Source organism: Caenorhabditis remanei, chromosome III (genome assembly GCF_010183535.1).
Source record: "Caenorhabditis remanei strain PX506 chromosome III, whole genome shotgun sequence".
In the NCBI taxonomy this organism is placed as follows: Eukaryota; Metazoa; Nematoda; class Chromadorea; order Rhabditida; family Rhabditidae; genus Caenorhabditis; species Caenorhabditis remanei.
In genome coordinates, this window is record NC_071330.1 from 6,371,001 (window position 1) to 6,397,283 (window position 26,283).

At 38.2% G+C, this 26,283-nt stretch overlaps 8 protein-coding genes across 8 annotated transcripts; 4 read left to right on the forward strand and 4 right to left on the reverse strand.

The window, feature by feature from the left end:
• Positions 1 to 62: 62 nt before the first annotated feature.
• On the reverse strand, positions 63 to 359 carry GCK72_009437 (uncharacterized protein; the record flags this gene model as incomplete). Its single annotated transcript, XM_053727382.1, has 1 exon — positions 63 to 359. The coding sequence occupies one exon, from the start codon at positions 357 to 359 to the stop codon at positions 63 to 65; it is 297 nt and encodes a 98-aa protein (XP_053586959.1).
• Positions 360 to 2,117: 1,758 nt separating this feature from the next.
• On the forward strand, positions 2,118 to 2,529 carry GCK72_009438 (uncharacterized protein; the record flags this gene model as incomplete). The annotated part of the gene is made up of 3 exons (XM_003113173.2): positions 2,118 to 2,233; positions 2,299 to 2,389; positions 2,440 to 2,529. The coding sequence occupies 3 exons, from the start codon at positions 2,118 to 2,120 to the stop codon at positions 2,527 to 2,529; spliced, it is 297 nt and encodes a 98-aa protein (XP_003113221.2).
• Positions 2,530 to 2,763: 234 nt separating this feature from the next.
• On the reverse strand, positions 2,764 to 4,681 carry GCK72_009439 (uncharacterized protein; the record flags this gene model as incomplete). The annotated part of the gene is made up of 5 exons (XM_053727383.1): positions 2,764 to 3,229; positions 3,294 to 3,430; positions 3,478 to 4,221; positions 4,273 to 4,425; positions 4,586 to 4,681. 5 exons carry the CDS (start codon positions 4,679 to 4,681, stop codon positions 2,764 to 2,766), a joined length of 1,596 nt encoding a protein of 531 aa, XP_053586960.1.
• A 5,896-nt stretch (positions 4,682 to 10,577) lies between these two features.
• Positions 10,578 to 12,251, reverse strand: GCK72_009440 (uncharacterized protein; the record flags this gene model as incomplete). The annotated part of the gene is made up of 5 exons (XM_053727384.1): positions 10,578 to 10,670; positions 11,676 to 11,771; positions 11,823 to 11,989; positions 12,040 to 12,144; positions 12,191 to 12,251. 5 exons carry the CDS (start codon positions 12,249 to 12,251, stop codon positions 10,578 to 10,580), a joined length of 522 nt encoding a protein of 173 aa, XP_053586961.1.
• A 4,930-nt stretch (positions 12,252 to 17,181) lies between these two features.
• On the forward strand, positions 17,182 to 19,473 carry GCK72_009441 (uncharacterized protein; the record flags this gene model as incomplete). The annotated part of the gene is made up of 5 exons (XM_053727385.1): positions 17,182 to 17,226; positions 17,277 to 17,629; positions 17,677 to 18,869; positions 18,914 to 19,098; positions 19,147 to 19,473. The coding sequence occupies 5 exons, from the start codon at positions 17,182 to 17,184 to the stop codon at positions 19,471 to 19,473; spliced, it is 2,103 nt and encodes a 700-aa protein (XP_053586962.1).
• A 484-nt stretch (positions 19,474 to 19,957) lies between these two features.
• On the forward strand, positions 19,958 to 20,945 carry GCK72_009442 (uncharacterized protein; the record flags this gene model as incomplete). The annotated part of the gene is made up of 5 exons (XM_003112789.2): positions 19,958 to 20,007; positions 20,069 to 20,186; positions 20,233 to 20,380; positions 20,434 to 20,789; positions 20,844 to 20,945. The coding sequence occupies 5 exons, from the start codon at positions 19,958 to 19,960 to the stop codon at positions 20,943 to 20,945; spliced, it is 774 nt and encodes a 257-aa protein (XP_003112837.1).
• Positions 20,946 to 22,776: 1,831 nt separating this feature from the next.
• GCK72_009443 (uncharacterized protein) lies at positions 22,777 to 23,677 on the forward strand (the record flags this gene model as incomplete). The annotated part of the gene is made up of 3 exons (XM_053727386.1): positions 22,777 to 22,870; positions 22,922 to 23,444; positions 23,494 to 23,677. 3 exons carry the CDS (start codon positions 22,777 to 22,779, stop codon positions 23,675 to 23,677), a joined length of 801 nt encoding a protein of 266 aa, XP_053586963.1.
• GCK72_009444 (uncharacterized protein) lies at positions 23,556 to 25,666 on the reverse strand (the record flags this gene model as incomplete). The annotated part of the gene is made up of 5 exons (XM_053727387.1): positions 23,556 to 23,764; positions 24,538 to 24,805; positions 24,852 to 25,343; positions 25,389 to 25,442; positions 25,511 to 25,666. 5 exons carry the CDS (start codon positions 25,664 to 25,666, stop codon positions 23,556 to 23,558), a joined length of 1,179 nt encoding a protein of 392 aa, XP_053586964.1.
• Between the last annotated feature and the right edge of the window lie 617 nt (positions 25,667 to 26,283).

Below are 26,283 nucleotides of genomic sequence, written 5' to 3' on the forward strand. Positions count from 1 at the left end.
CAATAACCTTTTTTGTAAGACTTTGTTTTCTTTAATTTTCTCTAAACTCAATGAAGCTGCACTCAATTCTCCCTTATGATTTGAAAAATCCAGATCCAGATCCATGAGTTTCTTTGAATTCTCCAGAACGTCGTCGTATTCTGTGTTTTTTTCTTTAACAGAATATCATAAATATACGGATAAACATCTGGAAGTCCATCAACTCCGACCGCCTTGTCAAATGTTTTCCGAATTGTCATCAAATCTCCTTTCCTATATTCGCTTGCAGAGCTTTCCAAACTCTCCAAATCTTCCACCAATTTCTTGATTTTAGCATTCCGATAGGTTCGTAGTATGAATTCTAGAAACACTCGAAGCATAGATCATTTCAGACGTCGTGGCACAGTCTCGATGTTGACCATCTTCCAGTTTAAAAAATGGAAAAGTGCAAAATTTGAAGTCTTATTATTAGAATGATACTCTCCTATTGTTGCTTTCTCCCCAGTGTCTCTGCGCCTTACTTTCTCAAGAGCCTTAAACTGGGAAAAAAATTTTAAAAAACGGAGAATATGGGCGAAACTAGTACGAAAATGGAAGAAAAAGTTGTTGGAGCCACCTGCCAATGTACCAGCTGTCGTCTGCGCTGACGATTGGAAACAGTACGAATTTGTATTTCATTCACTTTGTTGTAGATTTGTTCTCAATTGTACAAGCTCTTTTTTCCGACTCGATTTATGTTACAATGCGATCTAGTATCGTGAATATAGAGAATACGAAAAAATTCTCATCGAATAATGAGCTCATAATACATTGAAACCTAATTTTCCCATTGTCTCCTACTTGTCATTTGCATTCCATTTTCTCTCTTTTTCTCCCTCTTTTTTTTGTTTCAAATATTCCGTAACACTCTTCTCTCTTCCTCTTCTTTCCTTCTTTTTTCTTCTTCTCGCTCTCAAATTTTCCCTCTTTTCTTCGCTTCTCCCTCTTCCAATTCTTTCAGTTTTTACGTCAGTATCGTCAATAAAACTTTTCCATTTTGCTATCATTTCGTTATCAAAATGCCTCGTTGAGCCTCATAATTGTCGTCATTCCATCGATGGGTTTCCTATCTAAATATTATTATTTCCGTCGTCTACTTTTCTGCAAATTTCTTCTTCTTTTTCAAGGAAGAGTCCAATAGAAAATGGTATAAACAAAATGAGTTTGTATCGATTGATTTAGAATTCTCTCGAGTTGTCTAGCTTCTTCTTCTTCTTCCTTTTCATCCAAGTAATGGTTCTGTGATTGATGAGTTTTGAACATTCACTTGTCAACTTTGTGATAAGAATTTTGCCACATTTAGGAGGATTAGCATTCATGATGAAGCCATTGAATCAGTTCCTTTCTAATATTGGGGATGACAAGATTAATGAAAGGAAAATCAATTGAAAAACTGAAAGTACTTATATGCTCAATAGAGAAAAATCTGTTAGAGTTTCTGCTGGTAACGCTGAAAAACTTATTCTAACAGCACAATTTTTGATGGAAAACTCTGTTTCAATAATTTTAAATTATCCCAAGATTGCTGCAGTCTTGAAATTCTGCAGATTCCACTCCTATTGCCACTTTCGAACCTTTCAGAACATCCACGTGGATTTCCAAGAGCAATTTAAAAATATAAGACTTCTTCAAGGAATTTCAAACCTAGAGTACTGTTACATTTGTCTCCAATTGTCTCCGATCTTGCGAATCATACATTTAAAATGCACTCAATTTTTCCAAAATGATAAATTTCGAATTCATCCAAAAGCATCTCCGTTCACTTCTCCACCCTCAACCACCAGAAATCTACTAGTACAAAAGATCATTTATTTGTTTTCCCTCCTCTCGGCTTGACATTGAAAATGGTGTCAAACGAAAACGCCGTGAAGGAAACGAGCCCATTCGTCTAGAAGAACAAAAAAAGACGATTGGATTCGGCAAAATCGTTTCGTGTCTCCTTAATTATTGCTCTCTTTTTCTCTCTCGTTTCCATCCAAAATGGCTCATTTTCTCTTCTTATGCTCCCTTTCCGGTGCTTGTATCCACCTTTTCTTTATATATACTTTTGCCACCTGCCGAAAAGAAATTCTCTTTGTTTACTACTCATTTTATTCGAAATGTTTCCGTTGTCAATTGGAGAATCCTCAACGAATTCACGTTCATTTGCAGAGATGAGTGTCGATTTGAAGCAACATTTGGACCTCGCCGATTACCTCGGAGTTCTCGCCGTTTGGTTGGTTCTACTTTTTTTTGGAACCTCTATATAATAAGTTTGAAAGAAAAGTGAATTCTCTGCAGGTGCATCTTCTTCTCCATTCTCTTCGTTCTCTCCGTCATCTTCAACTTCGTTTGCATTAAGAAGGACGACGACATTACCGCTCTCGAAAGAGTCAGTTTACTTTTTAAATTAGATTTGTTAAATGAAAACAATATTTTCAGTGGGGATACAATAGGAACATCGGAATGAAGCTCGGCCCACACAGACGCTCCATGGTTGCTCGCCAAGTCCCACAGACTATCATCGAATAATTTACATTTCTTCTCTTTCCTGTTATTGTTTATCACTAAAACGGTTTCAAAACTATAAAATTTAATACACAGCTTTTATCCAGCATATAACTTTTCTTCTGAAAATGAACGGGGCAATATATAAAAACAAACAAAACAGGGTCGGTGGAAAAAGGATAAATTACTATTTAATAACGAAAAGGAAGAAATGCCGGAATCCGAGAGAAACAGAAACAAACGCTTCTGCATGAAAATTTATGGAGTGATACGTTTCGGATCACGAGGGAAGAGTGAGGCGAGACGAATGTTGTGAAGTCCGAGGAAGAGCATAGTGACTCTCTCCAAACCGATACCTCCTCCGGCATGTGGTGGACAGCCGTACTTGAAGGCATCGATGTAGGATTGAATCTTGGCAAGGTCGACTTGATGATGCGTAGCACGTTCGACAAGCATATCAGCGTCATGAATACGTTGAGCTCCAGACAGGATTTCCTCTCCACGCATGAACATATCATAACTGTTGGAATACTTCTTATCCTGGGCATCAGGCATCGTGTAGAATGGCCGGACAGCCAATGGGAACTTGTCAAGAACGTAGAAGTCTGTGCTGTACTTCTCCTTCACCAATTTTCCGAGGAATTTTTCCACTGGCGTCGACAAATCGTCTTCGTCTCCGATTTCGATTCCATTCTCACGGAGGAGAGCGATCGCATCAGGGTATCTAGAAAGAAGAAAATTAGACAAGAAACATTAGGTCGTCATTAATCCTAGGAACAAAAAATTACTTCAAGATAAGAGGTTTCTCGCAGAACTGGAATGGCTCAGCTGGATATTGGTTTCCGACAGCGGCAATCTCATCCTGATACTTCTCTTGAAGTCCCTTGAACATTTGAGTAAGTACTTCAGCAATTGTCTCCATCACCTGGAAAATAAAATAAAATTTGAATTCCTTCCATCAATATATGTTACCTCATGATAATGGAAATTGAATGCCATTTCCAAATCAAGTCCAACGAATTCAGTCATGTGTCGATGAGTGTTAGAATCTTCGGCACGGAAAACTGGGCCAATAGTGTAAACCTTTTCGAAATCTCCAGCAATAGCCATTTGCTTGTAGAGCTGTGGTGATTGAGCAAGGTAAGCAGATCCTTTGAAGTATGAAACTTCGAACACGTTAGCCCCTCCTTCACTTGGAGCAGAAATAATTTTTGGTGCCATGATCTCAATGAATCCTCTGGCATCAAGAATGTTTCTGAATTGATTGCAAACTCCAGCTTGAATACGGAAAATTGCATGAGAGGTTGTGGTACGGAGATCGAGAACTCGGTTGTCAAGTCTTGTGTCCAAATTGACAACAGCCAATTGATTTTCCTGTTCTTTGGCTTTTTCCTCATCAGTTGGTGCTCTTCGTGAGGCGTCCTCGATTTGGAGAGGGAGCTTTGGAGCAGATGCAGACACCACGAAAACTTGTTGAGCAAGCAACTCGACATCCTTCTGCGTGCATGACTCAATCGGAGCTTCTACTTTGTTAATAGTGGCGTACACATCGATGATGGATTCTTTGGAAATCGAAGACACGAACTTAAGCATCTGTTTGCTGATCTTGTCGTTCATGAACATCACAATCTGGACGGTGTAAACTCCTTGACGAAGAACGATGAAGCAGTTCTTTCCTTTCGATCGGATCGTGTGAACACGTCCGCGCACCCAAATCTAAAAAGACAATTTTTAAAATTTCCAACGCTGAAGGTATTTACAACATACATCTTTGGTAGCGTTAGACACATTGATTTCCTTGACTCTCAGGAAGTTCAGCTCCTTTTTCTCGCTAGAGTTGACGAGTCCATAAGATCCGTAGAAGTCTTTGGAATAGTCTTCTTGCTCCATAGAAGCAGATTGTTGGTGGTTTCCTCCTTTCTGAATTATATACTCAAGTTAAGTTGCGAAATATTTCTCCATCGTTTTTCCTAGATTAGAGTAAGCAGAAGATGTCATGACGTCACCGGAAACTAATTTGCTTCTAGAAATATAGGTTTGAACATTTATATACTACAACTCAAAATGATGACGTTCTCACCTCAGTAACCTTCTCATCTTTCTTCGCTTTTCTGGCAAGCTTGTTGAGCTCTTTCTTCGAAAGTTTTGGAGCTTCGACTTCTGGTGCATCAGCCATGGTTACCTGGAAATACAAAGTAGTGAAAAACTCACAAATATATCAATTTGAAGCTACAAATTATCAGATTAAAACAATTTTGGGCTGATAATGTGCAATTCGACGGCGTCTCCTTTTTGCGCGTCATTTGTCGTGCAATCACGTACACATCGACACATCTTACGAGCAAAATTTGAGTTGCCCACCGGCGTCGTGCGCACAAGTCTTCTGAGTGCGTCTTCTGAGTCAATAATTTTTCTTGAACGCGTCTTGTCATTTCTCATTCATTTAATCTCACATCATTTCTCTTCGTTATTGTTTTATCTCCTCATTCCCTCTTTTCTCAACTCAATCTTTCCCTCTTACAAATTGTTCGCTTTAAAGGCCAGAAATCTGTACAAAATGGAGGAAGAATTAGATGAATTGAATCAAGACGCTAGAACTATTGCAATTCCTTTGAAAGACAGTCATGAAGATGTAAGTTCCGCTTTTATTTTGTTCAAAATAAGAAAATCGATCATTGTGACTCAGTAGTAAAAACTTTCGAATGTTCGCTCGTTCAGAAATTCGAAAAATGTGATTCATTTTGTCGGTAGGCTCTTTTCTTTTTTTCAAATTATTTTCAGCCTACCGACTTAATTTGTCATATTTTTTGAATTTCAGGGCACCCACCTAAAGCGCTTGCGTCGTTTCTCCATCGAAGTTTGGAACTTGACTCAAAATTGGGCGACGGCGTCTGAAAAATCAGTGCAATATGTCGAATCGATAATCAACTTGCGACTCAAAATGCTCTATTCAAGAGACGAGAGCATGGATGAGACAGCTAAACTGACTCAAGATCAAAAAAACAGAGCTCTTAATGATATTGTCGTTGTGAACTCGAAACTGAATCAATCTATGAACGATTTCGAACGAATTGTGACGAAATTCGAGGTGGCCCAAGGGAGAATGTCGGCGTGGAAGCAGTTGACTGATAAAAGTTCGAATAAAGAAGAAAAATATATCGTAGAGATTCTTGATACAAACTTGCCCATTATTATTTCAATGCTAAAAAAAGAACTTTCTGTCAAACAAGCTGCTCTTTTCGATCTCGCTCAACGTGAGAATCGTGATGTTTTCACTTTAGTTCTGCTTACTTTCAAACACGAACCATTTGTCGATACCGCTCTTCTGTCAAAATTATTCGCGTTAGTCGCTGCTGAAGCACAATGATTGATTTCTCTGTTGTTGTTATTTTTCTAATTTTTGTTTGTCTAAGAATGAATCTTTACACATATTACTTTTTCATGAAATTTTTTTAGGAAGTCATCGAAATTAATTGTTCCGAACTACCAGATGGAGCCGAGGTTCTGAGTATTCTCGAAGCTGAGGAAGCAAAACTGTCATACTGGATCGAAGTGGCTCTCGAATACTTCAGACAAAACCTCGTTCAACCATTCATGGACATATTGGAAGCTGCTGGAACCCGAGCAGGTTTGGAATATCAGGGAGTGAAACAAGATCAAATGCGAGCACTTGATATTCTTGCTGCCTATTGGATGACAGAAGGATACAAAGAGAAAGCAAAGGATAAGAAACAAGATTTATTCTCGAAGGCCACAGTTCTCTTCAACACAGCTGACAAAATTGCCATGTATGAATGGTCTCATTTGACAGTTCGAGCTTGGTTCTACCTTTTTGAACGAGATAAAAGTACAAATAAGTATGAGTTGGCCGATCAGCAGTTCAACTACGTCGTCAAAACGTACCCACAAAACGTGCTCCCGCTGATAGGAAAAGCTGTGATTTCATTTAATAAGAAAGATTACAAAACCGCAGTCTACTATTTCCGAAAAGCCATCCGCCAACGTCATCATTCAATCGCAGATCTTCGTGTCGGAATCGGATACTGTTATGCTAAAATGGGGTTGATGGATAAGGCGAGAGTTGCTTTCGAGCGCGCTTTGGATATTGAGGAGAACAATGTTTCAGCGATGTGCGGATTGGGAATCATTCTATTGAACACCGCGGATTCAGATGATCTCGTAAAAGCAGTAAAGTTGTTCGGAAAATCATACAACTTACAAGCTGATCATCCAGTTGCTCTTGTTCACCTCGCCAATCACTTTTTCTTCAAAGGACAAATCGATCGAGCTTTTCATCTCGCTTCGCATGCAGCACAACACAATGAGTGTGATTCTATCAGAGCTGAAGCATACTTCCAAGCTGGACGGTGCAAACATGCTCAAGGAAATTACGACGGAGCGTATAAAGTGAGTCACCTAATTTTTGCGCTCATTTGTATGTCTCTTATTTCAGTTCTACTACCAAGCTCGTCAAGCCAACAATGGAGAACATACACTTGCTCACTACGGTCTCGGCCAGATGTTCATTCATCGAAATGAGATCGAGGATGCCATCAAATGCTTCGAAACCGTTCACCAACGTCTTCCCCAAAATATGGAGACGATGAAAATTTTGGGAAGTCTCTATGCTCATGTACAGTTGAACGATCCAGTGAAAGCCAACGAATCGAGACAGAAAGGAAGAGACGTTTTGACGAAATACTTGAGCATTGAAAGTAACGATTATGAAGTTTGCATTGATTTGGCTCAACTTCTTGAATCGACCGACCCGAAAAAATCTCTGGAGTTGTATGAAAAGTCTATTCAGTTACTTGAAGAGTTCGAAGGTATTCAACCACAGCCAGAAATGCTTAACAATGTTGGTGCGCTGTATATGTCTATGAAGCAGTATGAAAAGGCGGAACATCATTTCAAAAGAGCAAGAGATCGCCTCGAAGAGCAATTGACATCAGAAGAAGGAGCTCAACTTTTGACGCGCAGAAGTGCTCCAGAGAGGTCGCATCTTCTGACCATCCGATACAATCTCGCACGTTGTCTTGAACATCTCTGCCGTACTGCTGAAGCAGAGCAAATGTACAAAGATATTGTTCATGAATGTCCAGGATATATAGATGGTTATCTTCGTCTTGGTTGTATCACTAGAGATCGTCATCAAGTTTACGAATCATCGTTATGGATGAAACAAGGCGTACAATTCGATCAGTCTTCTCCAATTGTATGGACCCTCATTGGAAATCTTCATTTCGCTAAGAATGAGTGGATGCCATCACAGAAGAAGTTCGAGTTCATATTGTCGAAAATTTTCAACAACAAGACTCCGGATCCGTACTCTCTGGTAGCACTCGGCAACGTTTGGTTCGAACAACTTCTGAATCCATCGAGAAAGAAGGAAGATGTAAGTTCAGGTCTTCAGAGCAGTCAAAAATCTTCATTTCAGGAAAAAAAATACATTGATCGTGCTCTTCAAATGTATCAGAAAGCTTTGAAACTCGAACCAAAGAACATGCACGCTGCGAACGGAATCGGTTGCGTTTTGGCTTACAAAAAGAACTGGAACGATGCTCGTGACGTTTTCTCACAAGTTCGTGAATCAACAAGCGAGTTCTACGATGTTTGGCTAAACATAGCTCACGTGTGCATGGAAAGAGAGCAATGGATGACCGCTGTACAAATGTATTCGTCAGCAATGAAGAAGTTCCGGAAGGAAAACGATCCAGTTCTTTTACATTATCTTGCCAAAGCATATTATCGAGCAAATATGTTGGTTGAAGCGAAGGAAGCTCTCGAAAAGGCTATGTTTGATCAGTTGGATAATACACAACTCAAGTTCAACTATGCGATTGTTCTGAAGAAGACAGCAAAGGACATACTTCGTGGCCACAAGATAACATCGGCACAAGTAGAATCAGCCATATACAACTTAACATTTGCTGAAAAAATTTTCCAATACATCTCTAAAAACGATGATCGTCAAGCGAGTCATAGTGGAATGCGCATCTCGAGAACTGTCTGCTCAGACGAAGCCAAAAACTGTAACGATTTACTGGCTCAAGCTCAGCACAAACTGGCATCTGCACAATCTCAAGATGAAGAAGAAAGAAGGTTAATGGAAAAGCAAGAAAATGAAAAATTAGCCTTGAAGAACAAGTTGTTGGAAGAAGCACGTGCAAGAGAAGAAGCTGAAAAGAAAAAGAAAGAGGATATCAACAACCTTCGGTTATCGTTCATAGAAATGACGAAGGACGTGCTCAAACTTCCGGAGATCGTCGAAGAGAAACGACGAGGCGGAGGAGGAAGGAAGAGACGTAATGATGATGGAGATGAGTTTGTGAATGATAGCTCAGATGCTGGAAATTACGATGGAGAAGAAGTTGGGGAAGATGGAGAACGAAGAGAGCGACGAAAGAAGGATAAGGCTGCGAAGAAGGCTTCCAGAAAGAGGAGAGAACGAAGAGATAGTGATGGATCAGATTTCAACAGACGAGATGAAAAGAAGAGGAAGAGAAAGGAGGACAGGGAAAGAAAGACGCAAGAGAAGCTTTCAGCCAAGCAATCACAAAAAATAAAATCACGTGAAATCGTTTCTTCTGATGATTCTTCTGACGACGATAAGCCGAAGGCAGCAGCAGATTCTTCAGATGAAGAAGATACAAGACCACCAGAGAATGAGTTTGGTGAGTTTACTGAAGAATTGCAATCATCAATATATCATATTTATTTTCAGATAGCAAATCGGAAAGTGATGCAGATGCAGACAGTGATCATGAAGTGGCTGCGAAGAAGAAAAAGAAGAAGGCTGTAGTGGATTCTGATGAAGGTTCCGGCTCTGATTCGGATGGCGGTGACAGGCCAATAATTGGAGGTTCAGATGGTAAAGAATATTCCAAATGTTTCAATAACTAAACGTTTATTTTCAGACGATGAGGAAAAGCCCGCTGCTGGGGGTAGCGGAGGAAACTCCAGCGACAGTGATGTGAGCGACGCTCCGAAAAAGAGAGTCGTGGATAGCGACAGCGACTAATAATGATCTTTCGTGAATTCAAAGTTGTTACTCCCTTGTTTTGTTCCCATATTTATTTATCCCTTGTTCCCTTGTACTTTCCCATTTGTCCAAGGTACCTTCATCTTGTTTCTTTTTGACATTAATTTCATCCCGGCCCCACAATCTTTTATCAAATCTCTTCTAATACAATATTAAAACGCATCTGTTTATTCTGAAATATGAACCACCATCACATTTTCGAAGTGAACAATATTTCAGGGAGATGTGTAAAAATATGGTTTTATTCAAGCAGAAGCGTTCGTAAAGTACAATACCAGTGAGTTCGTTTCAGTTAGTCGCAGTTTTCGGCTACAGTTTGAGACCAGTTTTTGTGAGGAATTATACGGGACTAGAAATGACTAAAATGGAGAAAAAGAAGAATTAGAAAAGGAAAAACAGCAAAGAAAAAATGAAAAATGGGATAGATAAAGTTGAAGAAGATGATCCGATCGGTTGAGATTGGGTCACTGGGGGAAGAGAAGCTGTCGTTGTTTCAAGAAGACGTTCCTCGACAATTCCTGAAAAAACAGTGGGAACTTGATGAAAGTATTATTCAATGAACTAAAAATTCACAAAATGAACTGAATAAACCTTTGAAAACTTAGCAAATCGGGAGCAGTTAATGAGGACAAAAGGGACTTGGAGACGAAACAAAACATCAGTAATAAGTCAACTAGATTTCATTTGTAAATTTTTATTCTCAGAAATAGAATTTCAGAATCATCATTATGTACATAAACACACACATTTACAATTGCTACAGTAGTTTTACAAAATCATGTTATTTATTATTTTATTATTATTGGAATGGCATCATTTTGTTGCTCGTCGTGTCGCGTTTTAATGAACAAAACCAGGCATTTCGGGGGGAAGTAGTAAGAGAGAAATAGTGGGAAGGTGTGAGAGACGCAGACAGTTATAGTAGTAGTGACAGTGTCCTTTTAGTTTCAGACGGTACCTGTCAAAACAGATCATAAACTTAGGAGATAGAAAAGAGAAGGGAAGAATGAGGAGTTTCTATGAGGGACATTCAATACTTACCGATGGTTCCACAGGCTAAACGAGCTCCCGCGTTTCCAGTCGTTTTTGATTGATCCGAATTTCCACGTCCCAAGTCGTCTGTCTGGAATTTTTTTGATGTTAGATATTGAGATTTTCCTGAAAAAGAAGAAGTGTCTCTAGATTATACGGCGCCATTTTCTAGTTTTTGAAAACCGTTTCTTCAAAAGTCGTAGTTGCTCAAAGAATGCAATTTTCTGAAACTTGAGAAGAAGACCAAGAAGACATTATCTTTAACGTTTTCCATTGATAATGACTAACTTAGAGAGTGTGTCATGGTAAAACATACTGTCCCACAAAATAATTTTTACGAATCGGACAGAGCAATGATAGACCTTCATTTTTGTAGTTGACAACTTTTTTGTACTGGTACTCCCAAGCAAGTTACATATCGAAAAACTAATTTCAAATCGACCAATTTCAGTGCAAAATATTTTGAGCTGTCGCCTGAAAATGACCATAACTCTCTAAGGAGTGTCCGTACAAAAACGTTGTCAATTACAAAAATGAAGCTCTACCTTTGTTCTGTATAGTCCATACATATTTTACTTTGTGGGACAATAAGTGGTACCGTGACACCTTCTCAAAGTTGGACAGTTTCAACTGAAAACGGCCAAAGTTTGTATATTTTTGCAAGGCACTGTAGATATTTCAACTTTCGTAAGATCAAATAGAACAAACCAAAATCGTTCATTCTTGAAGTTATATTATATTTCCTCACTACATAAATATATGATCCGGTAAATTTTCCTTAAAATGTCAGTTTGACTAACAATATTCAGTTTAACTCTTTGAGCATCCTATTTTTTAAATTCGAATCAGATCAATCACTTCCACTGTTTCAATTTCTCCCCAATTTTTTTCAACTCGAGAAAATTCTAGGTCTACATTATAGTGCTTCCTCCTTGATGAATGCTCTGCCCTAAATAAAATATGAATTCCCACAACAACTCAACTAGTTCCAATCCCTTTCTGTCATCTGTCATCACACTTCAACAACAGTCATCTGTCTCTCTCAGGTAAATAATGCCTCATAACAATAAACAAGAAATCAAAAATCGCGACGAACCTTCTCATGAATGACAACACTTCGTCCAATAATTGAATATTGTCCACTGAGAGAGGCAAGAGAATCAGACACCGAGATGGCAGTGTCTCCTGATGTCTGGAAAATATTAATCAAAAATTAATTGATATTTTCAGCACAAAAGCATACCGGTGACTCAATGTTTCCCAAGTCTCCAATATGTCTATTCGAATCATCTGGAGCTCCGTGGCTCAATTTATGTGGATTATAATGTCCACCGGCACTCAAACATCCATTTCCAGTATCTCCTTTCTCATGAATATGGAATCCATGTTTACCGGCTTGCAGTCCGGATACTGTACCATTGAGCTGGAAGAGAAAACGATGGTTGAAAATGAAGGAATACTCACTTTTAGGAAGCTTCCAGATTGATCAAAGTCAATTGTTCCAATCAATTCTGTCGGGATTTGGCCTTCAACCGCTTTGAAAATGTAGGCTCTGGCACGAATAACTGGAAATATTCACTCTGAAACTGCAAATTCTATAAGAAAAATTACCTTCAGAAGCTGCTTCGATGCATGCGAATAAGGCAAGAATCAAAATAACGCGATTCTTCATTTTCTGAAATAAGAAAAAGTTGGGAAAAGTTGAGAAACGTTTTGATAGAGAAGAGGTGAAAGGGTGTGTGTTCAGAATAACATATGATGAATGATGACAACGAGTTTTGAAAGGCGTGGAAAAGGGTTCTCTTTTCTCTTTTTCTCTCCCTTTTCCAAAAAAAATAGAAACGATTGTGTATACGTACTGTATTCTAAATGTCTGCGCCTCTCTGAATTCCATCATCTCTTAATCTCTCGCACCGATGACTTATCGAATTAAATTGCAAAACGGAAGGAGAGGGCGTCAGGTGATATAAACTAACTGTTTTTTTGTGATTTCGGTTTGGTTTTGACAGAAAATTCGAGGTTAGTGGGTGGTCTAATCAGGAAGAAAAAATGGAAACGAGTGGAATGGGAATAGGAAAAGAGTTCTGATAGAATAGGAACTTTAATGGAAATCGAACGACTTTACAGCAGAATTTCTGATTAGAAATCGAAATTATACAGATCTGGAATAAGGAAATCAGAAGAAAGAGGGCAATTTTGAATGACTTAAGAAGAAGTAGAAATGAGTGGATGTTAATCAGATTATCAGAATCAGAATTAATTGAACAAAAATTGAATTGATGTAAACTACTTTATTGACACAAAAGGACCAGCCGGGATTTTGTGGAAGTAAACGATTCTGGGTAGTTCTAGACTAGGATATTTCTATATTAATATCCAAAAAGTTGGTCAATTTCATATACGAGTAAGATCGAAACACTTACAAAGTTAGTTCAATTCATCAACTTTACCATAAAAAAAATATTTAAAAAGCTAGAATGGAATTTCAGATTCTACATACAAAACTACTAATAAGAAAAAGGGTATTTCTATGAAAACCCACTAAAAGAATTTCCTGATTCGGGTCAACTGATAGTCATCAGACAGTCAGAAAGTCCTTACGAATAAAGTTACACAAAAACAGAAAAATTGAGAAAGGAATCCTTATACAGTTCAGGTCATTTGAAACTCCATAAAACCATCAAATTCATCAGAAACAAAACAAAAAGAAATCAAGTAATGGGAGAGAGAGAAAGTGAATTTTCGATAGACCAAATCACCAGCTTCGCCTTCTTTTCTCTTCCTTCCGCCAACTGACTTTGTGAGGTATTAAAATTGAACAAAGAGAGGAAAAAGGATTACAATAGATGTTAGGTTTTTAGATATTCCATATTGTAATTTACCATATCAATAGGAGTGGGTCAATCACAGCTTAGGAGTTTCTCCAAATAGTATCCGATTGAAAAATGAAGAAGAAGGGAGAAAAAACGGGTTGTTATGGAAAGGAAATGAGATGAAAAAAGTGGAAAAGAAGATGTTGGAGAGGGAGAAAGAAGAAGAAAAAGAAGAAGAAGAAGTCAGTTGGATATTTTATACAATCAAAAAAATATACAGATTTGTGGAGAATTAGAGGAATGATGTCAACTATTGAAAAATTATAAAAGTTTTGAAAGCTAGTAATCGTAACTCAGGTCGAAAATGTGTAACTTAGTTCAGTTTTCAGTTTTTCTTAGCCAAAGTGGACCAATCAAAAAACAGACTATTACACGAGTGATTAATCCCAATTGATATAAGGATTTAGGTTATCCTAGAGCTCTTTTAAATGAAGGAAATAATCTCTGAACGCATCAGTTAGAATATTACAGAATTCCGAGGAAGTGTTGAAAAACATGATGTTTTCTTTAATAATCAAGTTGTTCGAGTACCTGAGAGATCAGATTTGGAACAACAAAAAGTTTCGTAGTTTCATAAACACGAAATTTAGAAATGAACCAACTTCGTCTCATATTGAATATGATATTTTACAATGATCAGAGAGTCACTGAGGGGTTTGAATGTCCGAAACCTAGTCATAAATATCTAGTTTGTTATCCTTTTCCAAAAACTAATCAATCTTGTCCTGCCAAAAAGAACAAATTCCCACGGGTTCTCCGAGAAACATGTGACTTTTCGGGAGAGAAGCGGAAATCAAAAACAAGAGAAAAGTTTGGAAATCTTGCAATTAATCATGATGAATCGGGAGTAGGCATAAGCAGTAAACGGCCATTTCGTTCTCTTCCCTCCCTCGTTTTTTTTCCGAAAAAAAGAAAGGATAAAAGATTGGAAAAGGGCCGGATTGGTGAGTGTGTTGGAGAATGTTGACCGATCCGAAACGAGACATTGAGTGATCAGAAGAGACGCAGACATTGTGATTTGATATGGATAATCAGAGAGGGAAGAGGATGGACAGGACAAGAGATTCACGAAAAACTGGGCACTGATGTGATTGACATCGCAACACGATTGCGAAACGAGCTAAATGAGAAAAGAAATGAAATGACACTCGAAGAAGAGATAAATGAAAGATTACGGTTTGGAGAATTGAGGTCATTTGAACTAATGAGTCAGATAGTACATTCCTTGAAAAACAGTTTGGATTTTTATTGGTTGTTATGCACGCTCTATCCAAAAAAATTGTTAGAGAATTCGAATATGAACACAACGTTAAAACAGTATTTCTACAGCAATCCCATGCTGCTGGTTTTCAAATATTACACACGAGGCCCAAATCTTTACAAATATTTTGACACTGTTGAAGAACTTTGACGGGAACTGGTACTTAGAGCACCAGAAATCTTGAACACACTGCAAATGCACAGTTAATGTTTATCTAATCCGTGGGCTCCGTGAAAAAGTAAACTGTCATCATTGGAAAGATCGAGACCGACTCTGGCAAAACAGAAAGTGATGCTCTTTCTATTTTTCTTTCTCAATGTTTATTTTGGGGTTTAATCCGATGAAGGAAGACATGAAAAACCCGTTGCGGATATTTTTGGAGTTCGTTGTCTCCAAATATTGACTCCTAAACTCGATTAGAATCGCTTGTTATGTGAATGAACGTTGATAATTATTTAGATGACCAATTCCAAACACGTCGGTAACGAGAAAAAGAAAAAAGTAGTGAAGAAGAACGTCGCTATTTTGGTTGCATCTTTCAAATGAAAACTGACCACGAGAGGGCAATAAAATGACGAGAAAACTTGGAAGAAAAGAAGAGAAAAAGGATGAGATCGTTCGTATCTGATTGAGTATTACGTATGGTTGCAACTGTAAGCATTACGCTTTGAACGAAGTTAAACCGAAAAGATTCAGAAGTTTGTTTAAGTTACATTTCTGTTTTACTAATGCGCCGATTTAGGCATCCATAATCATTGTTTATATTTTTGACTTTCCAGTTTTATTTTAAGTTTATAAAATTCGAATTATCGAAGCACCTAGTGTTCATTCCAACAAACAGTTTGTCAAAATTCAGACCCGTCCGTGACAAGTATGACAATACCCTAAATATCTCCGAATAGCAATATAGAAAAGAGTCTGAAATTACTTGAAAATTTAGCTGGAATGTAGGAATCTAACAAAGAAGAGAAGAGATGGAAGCAACATCATACGCGATCACCAGCTTTGAAAGTATCAGATCCGTCAGAAAGCAAACTGAAACTCTCGGAATACATGAGAGACATTACAGATGGAAATAACACTGTCCTCCAAGGAGAAAGGTATGAGCTATCACCCTGGAATATACTAGATCGAGGAATTTGGATTCTAATAATGATGTTTTGTTGATCTGGAACGAGGCCAATACTGAATGGGTACCGATGTTTTTGGGTACCTACTCTTTGGGTACCAGGTGATCTTTGGGTTTCAGTGATCTTTGGGTACCAATCTGAGATGAGTATTCTTCGGGTACCAAGTGATCATTGGGTACTAGTGTTCTTTGGGTACCGATATCTGGCGCCAACTCTTTGGGTACCAAGTGATCTTTGGGTGCCGCTGATATTTGGGTACCAGTTTCTACTTCTTTTTGAATTGTTTTTTTCGTTTTAATAATTTTTTCGAATCTCAATACTAAACGTACAATGTGATTGAATCTCTGAATGAAGAACTGAAAGTATTCAATTAACAACCAAAAGAGAACAACACGTAAGTCGTCACTATTCAGTTGGTCTGGATCCAACGATTTGTCTTTCTAGTTTTCCAAGTAAAAAAAATTCAAAAAGAAGTAGAAGCTGGTACCCAAAGATCAGCGGTATCCAAAGATTACTTGGCACCCAAAGAGTTGGCGCCAGAAATCGGTACCCAAAGAACACTAGTTCCCAATGATCACTTGGTACCCAAAGAATACTCATCTGAGATTGGTACCCAAAGATCACTGGAACCCAACGATCACCTGGTACCCAAAGAGTAGGTACCCAAAAATATCGATACCCATTTAGTATTAACCCTTTTTTCGTCATCTCAAAGTCGAGTAATAATGCGGCCGCCAATCTTATGTGTTTCACCTGGTATCTATCGCGTATGGTCTTTGCTTCTCACTTTCGCAACATTTTTCAAAGCAAGAAATAAGAAGAGGAAATACAATGAATGAAGGAAGTTCACGTTTAAAAGGATAACGGACACGGACATATTGAACTCTCAACTCTTAATTTTCACGTACCTCGCGTGCGTATTCAAAATAAATAAATAAATAAAAATCTCCGATTTTTCTAAAAAAGGTCCCTGAAATTTGAATTATGAATATGATTACGTCCGAAACGAATTAGGCGCTGTATCTCGTGTCACCAGCGTTCAAGATCTCAATAATCACTGGAAAAAACTTTTACACCTTCTCTTTCTAGGTTTTTTATAGCCATTTTTGTCAAATTTCATTCCGTCTTAAGACATGTGTGCCAACATGTTTCACAACAGCATGTCTTCGGCGGGTACTGTAGAAATAAGTCTGTGTGAGATGCCGTCATATTGTGCGCATTGTACGCAAACAATCTTATCTAAATTTTTTACCGTTGACTGTTTCCATTAATTTTTTAATTTCACCTTAATATCCTTTTCTGGTTTTAAAATATATGTTTTAGCGTCGCAAACAAAAAATGGCGGATGATTACTCTACAGATCAGTTTAAAGCAACACAAATGGTAATTACATTTGAAGTTTCTTTTAAAGCAGATATATATCTTAATTCCAGTTTGACGAAATAGTATGGCACTTTCGAGCAAACTTGCCTTTAAAATCTAACCGGAGTATGCTGACAACTGTTGAAAATAGTTTTACTGGAAAAGAGGCTCTAGATTTCTTGCTTCTCGAAGTGCCTAGAATCATTCCCGATAAAGTGCCGACAGTAGAGAATATGCAGAAATTGCTCATGATGATGGTGGATTGGAAAATAGTCGCAGAAGCGTTCCCAAAGAGAAACCAAAGAAAAAGAGAATTCAGTGATTCACGAGTGTATATCTTCATTAAGAGTTTAGATGAATTGAAGAAGCCGAAACCACGTTCACGAAGATCAGCTTCGTTCAGTGGTGGCAGGAAAAGTGTTAGGTTAGTGCCGCATAATCAGAATTAATTACATGTTAATCAATTTTCAGAGTTACTCAACCAGTTTCGCCCTCAGCTACTATGCTAAGACGTCCAAAACTTTCACGAAGATTGTCAAGGTCAAATGGAAATATTGACAAGGCAGGAGTTGATAATGATCCTCGTGGCGTAGAGAATCATGGTTTTGACGACCAAAAAGAAGAAGATCAGCAGAAGTCAAGCAGGAGACTACATGCTCCAAAAATTCTAAATCGATCATTGGAGAGTATTTGCACTGAACATATTTCACTGAAAGCAGATTTCACAGAAAAGAAAGAAAAGGTTTATGATTGGCTTCCGTTCTTCAAATCCAGGAGGTACCACACAAAAGCACATCAGCCAACTCGTCGATCCGTGTCTCTTGATCGAAATCATTGTATGGTTGAAGAGGAAATTGAAGAAGCTGCTCGTAACAAGAAAAAAGTCACAACACCGCCGATTCGCGAACTTACAAATGATTTAGTTTTTATGCATCCTAAAGGTCCGATGTCGACAGCACCCGCTCGTTATCAAAGTAATCGAGTAAGTATTGTTGGCACGAATCCTGCGTCATTGTCGCGTGGAAGAATGTATGAGTCAATAGTTCGTCGACCGTCAATACCAGTAGTCGAAACACAACCACCTGCTCTCAAAGATTGTATTATCTGGAAAACTGAAATGCTTGCAAGGCTCGAGCTGCTATACGACCGTCCTATACCAAGCGAATGGGCGAATAAAGTAGACGGTTATGATATCAATTGGAATATGCTTGAGATTGATGCAAACGATGGAGTTGTTAAATCAAGGTGTAGTGGACTTCAACCCGATTACCCAACCACTATTGTACACTTCATGGATTATCTCGGTCGTTATCCATTCTCAAGTGGCAAAAAATTAGACTTTGTACCTGAGCTTAACGTGAATCGTATGTTCGGAACTCTTGTAAACCGTCTTGAAGATCTCAATGCTCCACTTCAATCAGAGGACTGCTCTCTGATCGTGAGCTTTCTCAGCAAAATGGATGGTTTCGCAATGATGATGGAAACGGGGGCAGGTCGTAGATGGTCAAAAGTCATAATGTCTACATCTGTTTCAAGTATCGAAGAAGCTGGATTGATGGTCGATGGGTTTTCACGTGATATTCCATCTTGCGGGATTCGAGCATCTAAACATAGAAGAAGAGCACTGTCACCGTTTGACAACAGAGTCAATTTACCTATTCAAGGTATTTCTACGTCGATCAGTTATTTCTAAAATTATTATTTTCAGATGAAAAGGCTTACAAAGTCAGAGAAAAATGGCTTATAGAGTCACTACAATTAATTCTGTTGTCCCTTCCAACATCTCGACGTCGAAAGCTTCATAAATTTGTATGTTTCATAAAGTCTATTGAAACAAATCAATTATTCGATCTCGCTGACCCATCAAACGGATCTTCAAACAATCGGGAAGCTGTAATGATCTACTTATATATCATTCATTCTATTAATGTTCTAATTAAGGCTATAATTGGACTCTGGACAGGAGTCTGTGGTGGATGTCGAAAGCAACAGGGAATGCTCATTACTGCAGTTTTGCTTGCCAACTACCGTACACTCTTCGCTGTTCCAGAAGAGTTTGTGGAACGTGTACAAAGATTGGAATATGCACAGAATGAATCATATGATAGTTCTCGATATCCGAAAGTCAACAGATCACGACGAACTCGCAATCAGTCAATTGTAGAAGAAACGCCATCATCGCCAGCTGCTCTCAAGAAAACGTCGAAAGAAACATTCACAGCAGAAAAATCGAAGAAAGGATTATTCACGCGTCTGCTCAGAAAATAAGTGTAAATTATTCACTTCATGTATGTATTTTAAAATATTTAGATTTTTTTATTTTGTACCCACTAACCATCTTCGGTCTCCACTCCTGATCTTCAAAGTTTTAATACTTGACTTGTTCTTTCATGTAAAATAATGAATAGAATCAAACTTGTACAAAGTGTATGGATCATAAAGTATGATATCAATTTAAAATATTCTTCTTGAAATAATATTCCGATGTTTTACAAACCATTATTATACTATACTTCTACTTCTCGTGTAACTACATCGTTTTACACTGCCTCTCGTCCTCCCAATTTTGTCTCGCATTCTCTCGCTTTCTCTTTCATGACACAAAATGCAAGCACGCTCTGCCGGAGGTTTCGTCGATCAATCGGCAGTCATTGGTCTTTCGTGTATTCCTGTCTCAGCATCAAATTTAACACTTTTTTGACATTTTTCCTTGTTATTTTTCAGTGAAGAATATCAATTTGCAGATCCAATCATGTCTGGGGGTGGTGGAAAAGACAGAATCGCGGTTTTCCCGTCGAGAATGTAAGTTTTGTGCTTTGTTGAAAAATGTTCGTACTGAAATATCTGAAAAATGCATTTTCAGGGCGCAAACCTTGATGAAAACTCGTCTGAAGGGAGCCCAAAAAGGTCACTCGTTGTTGAAGAAGAAAGCTGATGCCTTGAATCTTCGCTTCCGTGATATTCTCAAGAAAATCGTTGAGGTAGGAGGCACACGTGTCAGAAAATCGACATTTAGGTTATTTTCAGAACAAAGTTCTTATGGGTGAGGTAATGAAGGAGGCTGCATTCTCTTTGGCTGAAGCCAAGTTCACCGCTGGAGACTTCTCCCACACCGTTATTCAGAATGTTTCTCAAGCTCAATACCGCGTTCGTATGAAGAAGGAAAACGTTGTCGGTGAGTCGTAGTTTCCATTCAAGTTACTTATTTTCATATCTGGGTAATTTCAGGAGTTCTTCTACCAGTTTTTGATGCTTATCAAGACGGACCGGATGCGTACGACTTGACAGGTCTCGGAAAGGGAGGAGCTAACATTGCTCGTCTGAAGAAGAACTACAACAAGGCCATCGAGTTGCTTGTTGAGCTCGCCACCCTTCAAACCTGCTTCATCACTTTGGATGAAGCCATCAAAGTTACCAACAGACGTGTCAACGCCATTGAGCACGTTATCATTCCACGTATCGAGAATACATTGACATACATTGTGACCGAGTTGGACGAAATGGAAAGAGAGGAGTTCTTCCGCATGAAGAAGATTCAGGCTAACAAAAAGAAGCTGAAGGAGCAAGAAGCCGCTTTGAGAGCAGTATGTTTTACATACTTTAAACAGTTTATTCAGTTCAATTCAAAATATTTTTAGTTGGAAGGACCGCCGGCGGATAGCGACACACATTCTGAAAATCATGCACCTCGAAACTTGCTCGCTGTGGAGGAAGATAACTTGCCAGTTCTCTTCAACTAATTTTCTCATACTTTTGATTGCCTGCGGATATTCTTACTGTGATCTGTTCTCGCTTTAGGTTTCAGATTGTGGTATGAATATATTCGAATGCTAGTCTCTTTTTCTTACCATATGTAATCAGATTCCCCCATCGTCTCTCCCAGTTTTTTCTTCCTTTCGCCTACATTGTCACCATGCTATGTTTCTCTTCTCGATTAGATTAACAAAAACATTCCATTAATGTTTCGTTTACAATAATTGATTCTGTGAATATGTATTCCTTCCAAAAACTCTAATCATTCTTATGCTTCCCCTCCCGTCTAGACTCGTGATATTATATTAGTAAAGGTTTGTGTTTTAAATATTGAATAAAAGAGCACATCTTCAGTTTGAAGCGGTCTGTTGTCCCAATTTGTTCTTCTTCATCTCTTATATTCTTCTGTTACGCAGCATCCCGCAGATAATTTAATTATGTCGTTTCCCCAGCTGAAAATGACAGAAGAACCATTTATAATTGCGTTTCCGAAAGGGGAAGAGAGCCTCTCAAAACGAGAGAAAAGTATAGAAGATACGAAATGAAAGCACTAAAATGGGGTGACGAGAGACCTATTATTTATGCGAAAAGCCCACTTTCGATGGCAATTTCTCAATTTTTTTCAACAAACTGCACACTTCAGTGTGACGTTTTGTTTCTGTTTTTCTTGAAAATATCTCTATCCCGTTCTTTTTATTTTTCATGTTGAGTGCCGAAATGCTTCATATTAGAAGATATATTCCAACTTTCGGCTGCTGAAAGTGTACTACTTTGAAACTACTTATCCTTGGATTCTTTCGTCTCTAAAAATATCTTAATATTTTTTATTTCGAATCTCCTTTCCCCAAAAACCAATTCATATATCCCATTTCTCTTCTTTTGGAATCCATTAATCTCTCTTCAATGAAGCTCCTCCCACCTCTTCCCTCATTCTGCTCATCCTCTTTTGGCCCTGCTCAATAAACAACCGACATATCTCGTTTCGGTTTCCTTTCTCTCTTCTTTTCTCTCTTCTTCTCAAGCATTTGACTTATTCTACTTCTCTTCTCACTCTGCTTCATGCTCAATGAGCACTACGTTCCACTCACAAACGCTCACTCACACACCTTCTTCATTGAATTGATTCGGAAACTCACATGTTTCGATTCTGAATTATTTTTTCGTATAGTTTATTTTGTTTGTTGGTTACTCTTCTCTCCTTTTTTCCAAATAGAAATACCAAGGCCACGAGACGAGTAATGAGGAAAAGCATTGGGTCGGTTGAAAAAAAATAAAGAAAAGAGCACGTCTTCTTCGTTCTCGCTGCTCGCTTCGAACCGCCTCTTTCCCCCGGCAGTCAATATTTAAGTGACTTCGAACGACGGCAGGAAATGCCTTTTGAATTCCCCCTTTTCTTTTTTGTTCAGTTTTCAAGGGTTTCGACTTTAAAAAAAAACGGAATTCAACGGACGTATCTTATAGTCATTGAGTTTTCAAACCTAGGACAACTTCATTACTGAAATAAGATTAGTGTAGAGTTCGCTCTCCCAAACTTCTCATTTCAGATCAGACATTTTGGGGAAGGTTCTCATTTCCAAAACTATGACAGTCTGATATTCAGATGACGTTTTCGATTAAAAAGAGAACAAAACTTCAAAATTCTATACCTGTCAACAAAAAATAGATCCACATCACTGTAGACCCACAAAGATTGATTTTAGCGCAATCGTGTTCGTAGAGACGCAGAGACTATGCGCAACTATATTTCCTCCCGTTCGCTTGTTTATTTCTCTTTCGGTTCCTTCACACCGAATTTCTCAATTCATTTCTTTTCAGGAGATGTCGCTCCTCTTCGATCCGGGATTTGTGATCCTTCGGGAGGATCAGAGCGTAAAGCTCTTCAATATCATTCTCGTTATGTCACAAGTTTTCGGTTGGTTTTTGAAGCTTCTCGGTATTAATTTAACCTATTTTTCTTATTCAGGAGGACTGGCAGTTCTTCTTGTAACCATTTGGATGAGCAAGTTCGAAAGTGGATTTGCGTGGAGTGAGGATCCAGATAAAGAGTTCAATTATCATCCGACATTCATGGTTATGGGAATGGTTTTCCTCTTCGGAGAATCTATTCTCGTCTACCGCGTCTTCCGGAACGAACGAAAGAAATTCAGTAAAACTCTCCACGTCATTCTCCATTCAGTTGTCCTCGTCTTCATGCTAACGGCTCTGAAGGCAGTTTTCGATTACCATAATCTTCATAAAGATGCCTCTGGAAATCCAGCGCCAATTGTCAATATGGTATCCCTTCATTCATGGATTGGTCTCTCTGTTGTCATTCTCTTCTGCACACAATATGCTATCGGATTTATCACCTATTTCTTCCCGGGAATGCCGATTCCAATTCGTCAACTTGTCATGCCATTCCATCAAATGTTCGGAGTCCTTATTTTCATTTTTGTCTCGATTACTGTCGCTATGGGAATCTCAGAACGCGCCGCCTGGAAGCATACGTGAGTTTTTGAATCTATAAACATTTATTGGAACAAACATGTTTTCTAGTTGCTGGACAAAAGATGGTCAAATGTGTGCTCAACAAGCAATCTCATCATTTGTTGGAGTCTTTACTTTCCTCTACACTGTCTGTGTTCTTCTTCTCGTCTTGAATCCACGTTGGAAGCGTCAACCTCTTCCAGAGGAAGAAGGACTTCATCATTTGACATCGAGCCACTCAATGACTGATTGATTTCTTCTGATTGCCCTCCAGTGAACTTCCCCATATCCACGTATTTATTGCATCCAGATCTCCACCAGACATAATATACTATCTTACCTAACTAAAAGAGATTAGATTCTCACCAAAAATTTGAATTAATGAAACCTTGTTAAATGAAACCGAGTTGATTTTATTAATCTTTTGAAAAAAAATACGAATAAAACGGGTGACAGAGGTATGTGAATTGATACCAAAAGATAAAACAGACAATAACCAATGAGATGATAAATTTGGAATATACATAAAAAAGATTATATGAACTTTTGGAGATCCCTGCCGAGTAGCTGATAAAATGAGTGTACTTTAATTGAGTGGTGTGTCTCCTTGACTGTATAGTGGACGGATTCGTTGCTGACGACGACGTGGAGAGAGAACTGAAAATGTGATGTCTGTTTCAGACATTTCAGTTTTGAAAAAGACAAGAAGGGAGTAGATTTGATTGAATCACATAATTAAAATTGAACTTGGAAAATGTTGTTTTGATGTTTTCAGACATGTGATCAGAGAGAGTATAAATTTGGAACGATAGTTCTGATTAATCAAATAACGTCTATTTATTCAAGTCAGCTATTTTGATGAAAATGAGGATTAAAGTGCGCATTTTTTGAATTAATTTAAAAAGTTAGTATTTTTCCAGCTGATCGTGCTCCTAATTTCTCTAGTTTTGCTCTGTGGTCTTTATGCACGAAGCACTGGAACAACTTGCAACGATTCATCAGAATGTCATTCACGTGAAGATTTCGATGCAATCTGCTACCGTAACGTCTGTCATTATTACCCGAATTAAATAAACTTTCTACTTGGTAAAAATGATAAATGTTTCTACTCACCTGAAACTTTTTTGGGAACGGATTCGATTGAATTAACTTTCAATCTTTGCCAATTTGCTTTCATTTCGTTCTCTCCATACTCAAACTCGACGTTTGCTCGTTTCGATTTTTCAACTAAAGCCATGCTATCGCGAGATCTTTTCAGATTATACTTTTCCCGCTTCTCATGACTTTGTAAACTGATTCGAGCATTCATTACAATTCTTTCGAGTGCTGGAGTTAGTCCCTGTGATTTAGCTTTATTTCGATGCTCGTCAGTTCTTTCGTGCTGAAATTTCATAATTTCGTTCTCAACTCTTCGAAGCGAGACTCACATCTCTCCGCTCTCCAACAATCTTTCTTTGGCAAAACTGGCAGTACAAATCCCGTTCGTCGAACTTGAATGACTTCTTGACCGCCTCATAACGACCTTTTTCGAACATATCGTATTCTTTTCTCTTCCTTTCTTTCAGATTGTCATCTGCCGGTTTGAATACTGAATAACCGCCATCAGTTCCAGAATATACTTTATCAAACGAATCTTTATTGATAAATCGAATATCTGGTCTCCGTGATGGCACATCGATTCTCAGGAACGCTCGTTCTTTATTGTCGTTCAGATTCGGCTGCTCACTGGTAGCACGAGAAGTTCTCGGCGCAACATGACTATCGGTTCTTTCCGGCTTTACACTACTTTCTCGTCTGGCACTCGGATTAATACTAGGTCTTCCACGTATTGTACTGTGCGAACTGGTTGCTGACGTGGTTTTTCCTTTACGGTTGAAGAATGAAGCCATCTGTTCGAGGAAAGATTCAGGTGTTCTAACCTTAAAGAATGCGTATTTTTCATGCCGATTCAGATCATTACAAACCTTGACTTTTCTAGAAACAGCTTGACGAATTAGAGATGGCATTAGTTTGAGCATCTATAAAACTTGTCTGATGTTTGATATTAAACTTATTGTCAGTAAATACAGAATTCCGAAGTATATACCTTTTCACTTGTAAAAATAGTATCTCCTTCTTTTGCTTTCGATAATTTTGCAGCCATTGGATGATCCGAGATAAGACAATGCGGATTTCGCTCTTCGAAAGAGACCAGAATATTTCCCCCAGCATTCTCAATATGTTCTGCAACACTAGTTCGCATTTGGCGATTTTCAATTTCGAGCAGAAAGCGTTTTTCCTGAAAACGAAACTTTCAATTTTTCTTTCCAGTAAGAACTGACATGAAGCAATTTGGATTGTACTCCACTGGGAAGCACACTAGGCCTTCGTCTACTGTTCTGCATCATGTCACTTGCCATCTGAATATTCTCATATGTTGAAATGTTTCTTTAATTAAAGCCCAAAATATTTCGTAACTATCGATGAGCTTTCAGCTGCGACTTTTCATCTGAAAGTAAGATAAATTGAGGATTTTTTAGTTTTTATTAAACTTTCAAAAGAAAAAACAAAACAATAAAACTCTTATAACAGTTTTAAGAAAACGGAAGCTAAACTATAAACTTTGCAAGTCCTAAAAAAGAAAACAGATGAGAGAAAACAAACACATCAGTTGGGTGTAACGTGATGGAGTGTATTCAGTTCTTACATATACTTTTAATTATTAATATCGATGAACACTCGTCTCACGATGACAATCATCAAAATTGATAAGGAAAATATGGGTTATTGTGGGAGGGATGAGAACAGGAAACATGTGAGTTGTGCGAAGACGCCATAAATGTGACATCCTCAAGAGCTCTAGAAAATCTGAGCAAATTA